This window comes from Lynx rufus, unplaced genomic scaffold, assembly GCF_022079265.1.
Source record: "Lynx rufus isolate CCGP_SWC_20201006 ecotype Redwood Valley unplaced genomic scaffold, mLynRuf1.p SCAF_6, whole genome shotgun sequence".
Lineage (NCBI taxonomy): Eukaryota > Metazoa > Chordata > Mammalia > Carnivora > Felidae > Lynx > Lynx rufus.
The window spans coordinates 83520272-83532400 of record NW_025814878.1 but is presented as its reverse complement, the minus strand read 5'-3'; the positions used below and the strand labels follow the sequence as shown (position 1 = coordinate 83532400).

General features: G+C 37.0%; 1 protein-coding gene across 1 annotated transcript in view; it reads left to right on the top strand.

Annotated features, from left to right (window-relative positions):
- Nucleotides 1–12129, top strand: part of ADGRB3 (adhesion G protein-coupled receptor B3) — a 732350-nt gene that overhangs the window by 677725 nt on the left and 42496 nt on the right. Inside the window, exons 23-25 of the mRNA XM_047102403.1 lie at nt 961–1059; nt 1382–1553; nt 11830–11925. Coding sequence (XP_046958359.1) covers nt 961–1059; nt 1382–1553; nt 11830–11925 — 367 coding nt within the window. The remainder of the gene's footprint in view (nt 1–960; nt 1060–1381; nt 1554–11829; nt 11926–12129) is intronic.

Below are 12129 nucleotides of genomic sequence, written 5' to 3'. Positions count from 1 at the left end.
AAGATGTTTTGATTTTAAATCAAGTAATTTCTTTTTGGTGTTTCATAAGAAAGTTATATTTTAATAAACCAGTAATTTTCAAGGGATTATTTTCTAAAGTAAAATGTGTGTAAGGTTTTTTTGTATAGCGTGACTTTGCTTCTATGATATAGTAGATTGAATCTGAATAATTTGTATCTGAATTTACATCTGAATTTGTATCTGAAAAATCCTCCAGACTAGAATAGACCATTTAAATGCTGTTAGGTTGGAGTCTATGAAAAAATGTTCAGAAAGAATATTTTGAACTTAATGTTAAATGTGTTTTATTAAAGCATTCAACTGTCACCCCTCTTATTATAAACTAATATTTCATCAAATTTCATCAGCTCCTATATTCAGATCATCCTAAAATATAGATAATACATTGATGGCTGTGAGAAATTTCAAAATAATGAATTTGTTGAGATGAAGGCTACATCTTCCACAAATGATTAAAGACCTAAAATATATATCTTCCTATATCGGGCTTCTGAGATACATGTTTACATTTCAGAAGGTTTTAATTGGTATGATGTCCCTTCTGCAAATGACAATGAAAATCTTTGAAGCTAGGAGTCCTAAGGTGTCTGATAATTAGAGGTCTGAATAAAGGGTTTTCACCGTATGTCTACACAAACACATGCTTATGTTTAACTCAGTGTATTGGACAGTTTTGATCTGTAGATACAAGGGCCATTTATGGTGTAATTGATGGGTATATGCTTTGCATGCAACAAAGGCCCATCTTACTGAAAGGTATAATGTTACAAAAATAATGTGTGGTGTTAATTGCGTCTTTAAAACAACCTAGAGCATTCATCTTTGATAAATAAACTTTTCTGCATGAAATCGTATTAAAAGCTAACTTGCAGCAGCAACGTTTTTTTTGGTGACAATTCAATATTTTGTTCTTTTTGTGGGTGTTCTGTTTGTTTGCAGTCAGATGAGTGAGCCTCATAGCGGTTTGACGCTCAAATGTGCCAAGTGTGGAGTAGTTTCAACAACAGCTTTGTCAGCCACCACCGCCAGTAACGCCATGTTAGTCCCAATCATTTACATCTTCTTGTTACAAATCTTTTACAGTGCATGTGAGAAAATGCTATTGTGGAAAAAAAAATCACGTTTGCTAATATTGGAGCTAAGACGATACTTAAATATTTATAATTGGCAACTGCTTTTAAAACTGTTGTGGGATTGTCTATAAAAAAATAAATAAAACTATCCAATGTTATCTGCTTTATGGTTTCCAAGTTAATGGTCTTGGTGCCACATACAAGAATGCTTTGGTGAACGGGGGTTTGGTTACTGCCTGGGGCGTGACACGCAGCTACGTAATGTTGCTTTCTCTGTCTCTCAACAGGGCGTCCCTCTGGAGTTCTTGTGTGGTGTTGCCCCTTCTGGCTCTGACATGGATGTCTGCGGTTCTGGCCATGACAGACAAACGCTCCATATTGTTTCAGATACTTTTTGCCGTGTTTGATTCATTGCAAGGTTTTGTGATAGTCATGGTCCACTGCATTCTTCGGAGAGAGGTAAGAAAGAGAATTCCTCTGGCAGAGAGGCAGGATGGTTAGACGATTAATTTCGTTGTTAACAAATATGATCTTTTATATTAATATCTTCAGATTAAAATCATTTCCCCTAAAGACAGTCATTTGAAAGTTAAAACTAAAGGGAAGCTCTAAGGCAAAGTTCAAGCAGGCTCCTTGGACTCTGAAAGTGACAGTTAAAACAGATGGGACCATGCAAGAGAAGACGCTGCCCGGGTGCCAAGAATCAGGGAGAGTAGATTCAGGAGAGGTCATAGGCGGAGACGAGTCTGTTAGAGACACTGGTGGATAAGACGCGGTGGGGTGGCATATTTTTAAGAGGGATAGTTCATAAACATAATACAGTGATATTTCCTACACCCACTCCCAAACCCATGTTTCTTTCTATACAGCATATCCCCATTCCTTCATACTTTACTAATTTCATTTTAGATAGAAAATGTTGAAGATTAATGGGCAGTTCTTGTGTCTCTATACTAAATTAAGTTAAGGTTGCTAAAGATGAATGATTTTGAGATGGATATTTATTCTCAGAAAATACCAAAAATGTGCCCAGTCAAGCAGGGATAGGCAGTAATTGTCCTCAGGAACTCTAGATCTATAATCACAGCCTTTCTCCAGGTCATGGTTGAGGTTTATTGTCAGCAGTGAAGAAAACCAGTCCTGCTTCATGAGTTGAGATGCCAACCTGCACCAAATCCACTGAGAGCAGTGATAGATGTCAGACGTGATTTGTTTAGGGAGAAAATATTGTTTTCCAACCAGTGCAAAAATTATGCTGAGTGCTTGAAAGCACTGACACAGTATTTATGAGGTTTATGAGTCATTTTAGTGTTTACTCTGGGGATGGTGGCGACTAAAACACAATGACACAGTGCCATGCGAGTAATTTTGAGAAAATGGTCCACACTGTCATTTTGCATTATCCAGCTTGTTTGAGAACTTTATTATGATGTACACATTGCAAAAATACTCATGTGCATATGAATACATGCCACATGGTTTTTACAGTGATGTGTAAGGTAACCAAAGGTTTTTACCTGATTAACCAGATGGGGAGAACAGTATTTCTGAGCTACTTCGGTAAAGTACAGATGTCAGCAATAAACCCATACATGTGTATTCTAAGAACATTATAGGGTGAAGAGTGACTTCACATTGTAAAGGGGGCAGTATATCATCATTTCAAAAATCTGATTTAGCAGAGTGCCGGGGTGGCTCAGTCAGTTAAGCATCCAACTTTGGCTCAGCTCATGATCTCACCATTCATGAGTTCAAGCCACACAATGGGCTCTGTGCTTACAGCTCAGAGCCTGGAGCCTGCTTCAGATTCTGGGTATCCCTCTCTCTCTCTCTGCCCCTTTTCCATTCACTCTCTGTCTCTCCTTCAAAAATAAAAATTAAAAAAAAATAAATAAAATCTGATTTAGCTTACAGTTACCAAGCCTTGTAATTCCTTCACCACTAATGTCTACCTGGAATATCAAGATTAAAAATCTTTCAAGTATTCAATTCTTTATAGACCAAAATTAAGTAAAAGTTAAAAAGAAATTGTATAATTTAGGGCTATGATATTCTTGAACTATAGCTATCTTGTGGGTCTTCTGTGTTAATATTATCTATAATATGTTTATGTAACAAAATTTGTTCTAAGTGAATGGATGCATGATACCTTTTTGATTGACAATTAAGACTGAACATTTGTGGGCTTTAAGCAAGATACATAATATATCCACACACAGTTTTCAGAAGATGTTAACACTTGAGGTGTTGAAGAGGAGAAAAGTGTCCCATCTCTAAGTAAGCCTCTCTTTTTCTTCAGAAATAAGCTTTTCAGATAGCCCTAGGCTATGATAAAAATATTCAGGTTTTAAAGTGACATATCTTGATGGCTTATTATCAGATTTTTGCTCCTTACATGAAGAAAAATATTTTATTTGGCACAAAAATTTATTTCCATCAGAACTTTTTTCATACTTGCTAATTGAACTAATAACTGTCAAAAAGATTATTTATGGGGAATTAAATCAAATCATATAAGTGCTTCTGTTAAAATAGATGTCTGTAAATATATGTTTTCTGTTTTCGCGGGGAGTAAAAATATGAATATTGGCCCCATTATTATTGCATTTTCAATAATTCAGATTGAATAATTTTATAGCTGGTAAATTAATAGCAGAGTCTCAGAACTCTTCATTCTAACACTGAAACGAACAATGACATATCCATTATTTTTTCATTGACCCTTAAGAATACCCTGTAACAGTGCTATAAGAACACAGAGCAGATTTCCATTATAGGGCAAGTCTTTTTCAGAATTTCTCAAAGGAAATTTTTACGGAAAAACCAAAAGAACCTTGTTTAAATGGGCTTTGCAAATCCCAAAGACCACATCATTGGAGGCCTCATGGGGTTCAGAGAAACTCTTTTTGACCTTCTAACTTCATATTACCTAACACCAGCAACAGGTGTGTGTCGTACCACCTGTGAATGCACCACACTAACATTGGCCACAGTCTAAGAGAATAGGAGCATCTTCCCATATCCTCATGTCTCCTGTGAACAGAAGTGCCATAAAAATACACTGGAGCAAATGGACTAGCTACCTACCTGTAAAATACCGGGTAATGACTCCTATCAACAACTTGATTATCCCATAGGAGATTTTAGAAATATGATTTTACCTCTACTGCTTTTTTCCACTTCAAACTATTTTTCACAATAATCCAAGACAATTTGTATGGATTTTATTTATTAAAAATGTATAAGCAATATAAGAAATATTTCCTTCGATTTAGAGGGAGACTGGATACAGGTATACTTATTTTTATTTCTATGTATTTTTGACACGCAGTAACATAATTTGGTCATTTGTAGTCTTTATTGATTCTTCCAATATGAATTCAAAAGTCTTTTCCCATATTTACTTTTGCAATCTTCCTGTGAAGGAGGCGGGTGTACGCAGGGGAGGAATATAGCCTTGCAGTTTAAGAAGGAGAAAAGAAACGAAACCATATAACTGGCATTTTAAATGTGATGTATATGGGGCTTGATTTATTCTAAATGTGCCTTTGCTTTTAGTGGATCCAATTTTAAAACCAAATCATTTCAAGTCAGAAGGGAAGGGAGAAATGCTCACTTTGGTGCTGTCAATTATATTCCACATTAAAAAAAAAAGCAAATTGATTATTTGCATAACAATTTGTTGTGACCTTCAGAGTCGACATCTTAATATGTAAATTTTGTAAAATTTGTATTCCTGAAAATACAGTTTCTTTTTCTGGAGCAACTTTCTCTATTGAATTGCTTTAGTAGATGCCTCTGACAAATGAGAAAACAAAAAGGGGGAATAAGAAGAAAAAACATTAAACCAAATGATTTATCACACATTACTTTCAGCAACAAAAACTAGGTCTTGGAAGCTAATATGTATAATACCTCATAAGACAGAATCTAATAGAATAAATATAGTTGCTTCCTTCATTTATTCGTCATTTCATGATTGGAATTCATTTGCATTAAGCACATAACGACATCTACTATTTACTATTCTCCACATTGCTATGGAAATTCAAACCACACAAGTTATGAAACCTTTGAAATAGTTACTGTTGCTAGGAAACCACTTTCTTAGTGCCTGCACATTCTTCTAATCTCTCCTGTCTCTGGCTGTGCCTGGCTCTAAGACAATCTTACAGCTTAATGTCAGAGGGGGAAAATAACAAGATTGTGATACAAAATAAGCTACAATAAAACCTTTTCACTAAATGGAAGGAAAAGGCAAGTACTTAAATAGATAATTTTGTTGTATCAGTATGTGAGGGTCCTGTGGCTGCTCTGTAGTGGAAAGAGAAGGGCCAAGCTCCTCTTTTCTCTTCCTCCAGCACTGGCAGGAGGTCTAGGCTGCACCAGATGAGGTCCCAGAATCTTCATCCAACCCACAAAGTGATTTTGTAATAAAATGCTTAAAATAAACATGAACAGCTTTTTCTTTATTTTTTTCCCTCATTCTCTCTTTCTCTCATTCCCCTCTACCTTTTTTTTTTCTTCCATTTCCAGTTGGTCTATTTCCATAAAGGATACAGATAAACAAAATGATTTACAATCACATGGCAGTGAATATATGAAACAGACAAGCATCCTTACCTATCTCATCTAAAACCAATATTCTCCCAAACCATTAAAAAAATAAATGAAGCCAATAGTGGTGAAATAACTAGATAGCAATTTGAAAAGCAGTCGTATTGCATATAATATAGTTCAGATGGAGAGTTGCATGAATCTCCAAGCCTGACCATATACAGGGAAACTACGTGTGACTCCTTATTATAGAAGCGTGTATCTGTGCACTCCCTTACTGAAAGACAGCAAGAGTTTCAGTTAGTCTTTGGAGATGAGGGAGTGGGTGATAGGAGACTTCAAAACATAATGGGGTCCTGAGAGGGAAAATGGGGTTAGAGGATTAAGGGAGTGAAAATTTCAAGTAAGGGAAGATGGGGAGAGATTACTAGGCATGTGGTTTCCATGGAATGCACCTATGGTGAATATAGAGTGGTCGTCTCTGGGACCATCTGGGGTACATGGAGGAATAAAGCAAGTGATGTGTTCCTAGACACTTGAGTGATTTAAAAAAAATTGGTTGTAACTGTAACACCAAGAGAAAGGCAATACTTACATTTGAGGTCATAGCATTGATTGATATTTTAGAGCTTTCCCATGGGGGTGTTCAGTGGCCATGGTAAGAAGCCACTGTGTGTCATGTCATGAAGAAGCTCAGTAGATTTTATAAAGTTAGTGAGTGGTCCAGGATGGGAGGGTCAGGGTACTACTGATCCTAAGATTTTCAGCTTGCTCAGAAGGACAAAGATTTAACAAGGAAGTACGTTGCTAAGAGCCTTGTCTTTGTCACGCTGAATTGAAGGTTCAGGAAGAAAAACATTTAAAGATTATTTTGTTTTGTTTTCTGGGAATAGGAGATTAGCTCATGGTACTGCAATAAAACTGGATTTTATCAGGGGCACCTGGTGGCTCAGTTGGTTAAGCGCCCGACTTCGGCTCAGGTCATGATTTTGTGGTCCGTGAGTTCGAGCCCCACGTCAGGTTCTGTGCTGACAGCTCAGAGCCTGGAGCCTGCTTCAGATTCTGTACCTCCAGCTCTCTGCCCCTCCCCTGCTGGTGCGCTCACTCTCTCTCTCTCAAAAATAAATGTTAAAAAAAATTAAAAAACAAAACAAAACTGAATTTTATCAGAACAGAGAATAGAAAGCACAAAGACTGCCTTTAAATAGGAACATGGATGGGACATAAACAAGGAGGATAAGCTCATATTACTGTATACTTATTTCCAGAAATCAGCTCATTCCACTTTTTAGGCAAGGGAATGTATAAATCCTACCTCTCCTTCCAGAGTAGGCTTTCCTGACTTGAGCATACTTGCAATTATATTATGAATATTCACATCAGTCTGAATCTGCACTTTTCGTTCTCCAAGCCCATGCAGAGATCTAGGAGTTTAACAAGAGCACGAAATCAGATGAGTAAAATGGCATCAGTGAACAAATTGAAACACAGAGTTCATGGCAGAGATTGCCAAACTCAGGCATGTCTGCTAGGCGGTACCCAACCATGTCTTGCTTTACCTAAAATTCTTCTGAGTATCTGGCCAAGTGGATAGGCAAATCCCACTTCCCACTCCTGCCACTTCCCTGGGGAACATAACTCTGCAACATTGTTAAACTGGTGGCAGGAAGTCAAGTATGTCTGGAATAGAGGCTTGAAATAAATGGAAGTGTGGAGGTCATGAAAGGATTTTAGGTCCTGCCTCAAAGTGGATGGCAAGAGGCTCAAATGAAGTATCTTCTGTGAAGGTAGGGGTGTTGGATCTGACACACAGCTTCCTCCCCCCTCTTCTCATTCACATGCCAAAGAAATGCTGTTCCGTTTTTCAGATCACATATGTGACTTGCCCTCTAGGGAAGCTTGTGCTGTGCCGAAAACTGATACCAAAAAAGCTAAAAAATCTAGTTTTGAGAGTAAGTGATCCTTTAGCTGTTAAAAGATTACAGTAGGAAGTCATCAGGACTGAAATTTAGGACTGAAGTCCCTATTTTCCTTCTATGTATAGCAAACAACAAACCATTTTTTATTCCCTTTGTTCTCAGAGAATTCAGGTAATACTTTCATAACGTGAACAGTTGGTTGGCGTAATACACATGAAATTGAGAAGAACCTTATTGGTTAATCTAATGATTAAATTACATGGAATTTAATATGATTAAAAAGAGCTGAGTCATTTGTTTAATATGAATCAATAATAAACATCAGATTCAGAAAAAAAAATACAGAGTACATAAAAACTCCCTCCTCCCCTAAGCTACCACACTCAAATAATTATAAAAATGTAACTCAATTTCTTTTCTTGTCTTAAAATGATCTCCGGAGTAGGAAATGAGGAATAACTGGAGGTAAAACTGTCTTCTTAAAAGGTAGAGATTTGGGGTCTGAGCTGCTTGGTAGCTAAATACAGAGCCCATTTCAAACAGAGCAGCTCTTTCCTGTGCGGCTTCTCTGAATTGCAACGCTGCCAGACACCGCTCGGTGCTCTTCCCCAGCAATCTCTAAATCTGGCACCAGCTTTCACAGTGACACTCTGCCAACTGCCTTCAGAGTGAGGACCAACCGAGAGGCTCTCAGCTTGCTGCTCCTGAGAGGAAGCAGATCGCTCTCCTGTGGGGGACGAGGGAAGTGAGACACACCCCTGCACACTTCTTTGAATTCATGTCTCACCCAGGAATGCGTCCACAATAAATGGGCGTATAGCTTTGCAGGAGTTTTTAGAGCAGCCCCCAGCTGGAGCCAGCCGGGACGACTCTGGTGGTGCCTCTGGTAGATACTTTCAGAAGACAGCCTCCATAGCATATTCTTTTTACCTCATCTTGTTTTTGAAGATGTTTCTTGGTATGCTTTTTTCATTCCACAACATGACATCAGATTTCCTTAAAGTGCCCTATATATTCCAAGGCTATTTACATACCTGTTCTTTGCTACTCCCCCGATATTTTTTAACCCTCTGTCTGGCTGTCACTTATGGCGAAAGACCCATTGCAGAGTATTATAAAGAGAGGACATTTTGGAGACTAGATTTTAATTGTGCCAGAATAAGGCAAGTGTTTAATTACTCATGGCAAGTTTACTTAAAAATTATATTTACTTGTCTTATGTAAGTTTAAAAAATGATAACATTGCAAGATGTGAGAGTTACATAAAAATTTTTAATTAAGTTGTTGCCTAAAATAAGTGGCTTGTTCCCAACAAAAAGTAATAAGTTAGGCGAAAGAGCTTAAATAATAAATCTATGAATCTTCTAACAATTTTTTTTCTTCAGTCTTAATCACAAGCCAAGAAACACCAAGACTGTTATTGTCCAGCACTGTAAATATGACAGTTGGCACAGAAGAGTTCAATATCAGGTTGGAATAGGCTGATAGAGATTCTGTCTTTGTTTTTTGTGCTTCCTTCTTATCCAGAATTAATACTATTTCTTGTGGTCTTGCTTTTTAAACAATTCCAGTTGTTCCCCAACAGTTCAATTCACATTGATTCACCAAAGATAAAAGTCATTTTGTTTACTTGATGGAAAATTCAATTAATTATCAAAACGTTTCCAAATAGCTGCAGATACATTTCCCAGCTACTGTCTTGCCTAAAACACCCTTTTCTGTGACATGGAATATGCATTATGAAATCTAGCCTAATCATTCTTCCCTGACAGTGTTAGACAAATATTTAAGGCTAATTCATCTAGATCGCCTGAATGCACTTTTAAAATTTTGTAAAAATCGAACAGAGCATTTGGAATCGAGGTGAATTTCTCCTGCAGAGCTTTCTGAATTAGAAGTAACCGAAGCCCTAAAAGTGTCAGAGAGTCTAGCACTTAAATTACGGCATTTATATGATCACTAAAATGACTTTGAATTTACTGGAGAATTTTTATGTTTTTCTGTTTTATATTTCTTCTGAATAGCATTGACTGATTCACAAAGCTGACATCATTCTCCAGAGTAGAAATGCCCTTAATCCATTGTCATATTTGGGAACTGGGGAATTTAAAGTATTGATTTTGTATGTGTATGTTATGAAAAAGAGTAAGATTTCTTCTGTATCTCCTTCACACGATCAGATAGTGGATTTTGAAGAGAACCTTACAGAAGTTGCTTTTCCATATTTCATTGTCAGACAAAAATATCCTTGGCAGCTACACTCTGAAGGTCTGAAAATAGAGAGTGGTTAGTCGGTACCAGTTCAATCACTGTTGGTATTACCAAGTGCCACTCTCATATGTTATATATGCCAGTATTTAGAAATAGATTTGAAAAAAAAATCTTCATGTGACAAGCTCCTGGAAGGCAATATTTTGAACATATTACTTATCTACCTTTATAAATTGTGTTTCTTTAACAGTTGCCTTTGGCACAAACAGAAAATTAGCGTGTACCTATTTTTCTGACAAATATACTTTCTTAGTGTTTTCTCCCAATGCAGATTTCTGTGTAGCAAACAGTGATCGTCTGGCAAACACTAGACACATTACCAATTTTTTTTATTATTAGTGTGTCACTCTAGGACCTACAGATATTACTTCTTAATCTAAAAAGGAGGAGCCTGAAAACATTTGCATCCAAAGAATCTAACTTTGTCCATGTCATGTCTCTTTCAAGGGAGAAGCTGTACGACTTAGTTCTCAATATTTATCCAATTCTTCAGGAAAAGATGATGAGAGTAGATTTCACTGAGCCTATGCTTATACCAATGTGTTTTAAAGACCAAAGAAGAAATTATCTTGCTCAATTATATCAGGGAACTTCTCATCCTTTTTTTCCAGTAAATCTCAGATTAAAAGATATCAGAATCATAGGATGGAAAAGAGGTCGAAGAGCACTGAGTTCATCCTCCACTCCCTAAATTCATGGCAAGAGTGATCACATCACCAGGATTAGAACCTAAGGTGGAAAAAAAGAAGTAGACAAGGTCTCATCATATATACTGGTTGGCCAGGAGTCTGCAGTGGTGGCTAAACTTATGTCACTTTCCAAATCTTTCAGTAATGCCAATCTTTTCAGTTGCTGAAAACAACTTAATAGGCTCAGTTTTCTTCTGGCCAACATGTATACTATGCACACCTCACAGTGAAACAGTGACAGGATATTTTATGCCAGTGCTTCTCAAAAGTAAAGATCATTATGTGTTCACTTTCGTCGTCTGTATGATGGCGCTACTGTCACACAGAGGATATGTGACATCATCTCTGCTTTGTTTTTTAATCCAACGAAACAGATTAGAATAAACTAGAGGGAGAATATCAATACTGTGAAGCCAAAACAACAAAATATGAACAAAATGACCTTGCCATTGACTTGGATAAGAAGCAACTGCGATAATGTCTATCAATAGCTTGTTAGGAGCCTAATGAGCCACAGGAAGTGGAAAAAAGACCTGTTGATGCAAAGGCATCATATGATCAGAATAACTCTCAATTGATTTGTGTGTTTCTTCTTCATCCATTCATGTTTACTCGTTTAATAAAGGATTTAATGTTCACATTTCCTTGTGGTATGTGTTTCTTGATTCAGAATCCAATTGTGAATGGGTGTTAAGGAAGTTTGGCTTTGCTAAGTGATCTTCTTCTTCTTCTTCTTTTTCTTCTTCTTCTTCTTAAACAACCAGAGACAAGGTGTTTTTGTTATCTTTCTGTTTCACTGTGTTTTCTTTTTACACCAGGGTGCATAGTACTTGAAGGGAGATAAGAAATCATTTCCCCAGTAGGATCCCTTACATGAGACATAATGGGAAAATCCCAAATCAATTCCAGTTGAAGATCATTGAGTAATCTCATTTTCACAATGTTTAAAGCTATTATGAAGATTATGCCACACCAAATAGTAAATCCCCCTTGAAAGACACACACATTGTTTGTAACAGTGAAAATAAAATCTCCCCACTGGCAAGAATTGCTGTTCAGCCAGACACAGCCATTGTGATAACTGAGGACTTCCCAGCGCTTCCCTCTATAGATTATGGCAAGTGATCAATTTCCTTAGCATAAAGTCCAGGTATACCAGTATATATTTTAAGAAGTAAACAAAATGGGTATTAGATCATAAAACAATGATAACTGCTTTCTCAGTTGATTGCCAATATAGACAGTATCTTGTCATTGCCAAGAGAGAAGGAAATTGATGTTTCTCCCTCACCCCCACAGGTTCAGGATGCATTTAGATGCCGATTGAGAAACTGTCAAGATCCAATCAATGCTGATTCTTCAAGTTCTTTTCCTAATGGGCATGCTCAAATAATGGTGAGCTTTTATTTTTCTTCTGATGGTTGATTAAGTCATGATTTGTGAAGGGCATAAACAAATTTTGAGTGACTTTGGCTTTAGTTCATTAACAGACTGAGAGATACCAGATAACCATTCTCTCTGGATTGCTTAGGAGGAGAGGATCTGTTATTGGCCCCTTGGTGCCTTGAGTATAGGGTCTCCATGCAACATCAGAGTACT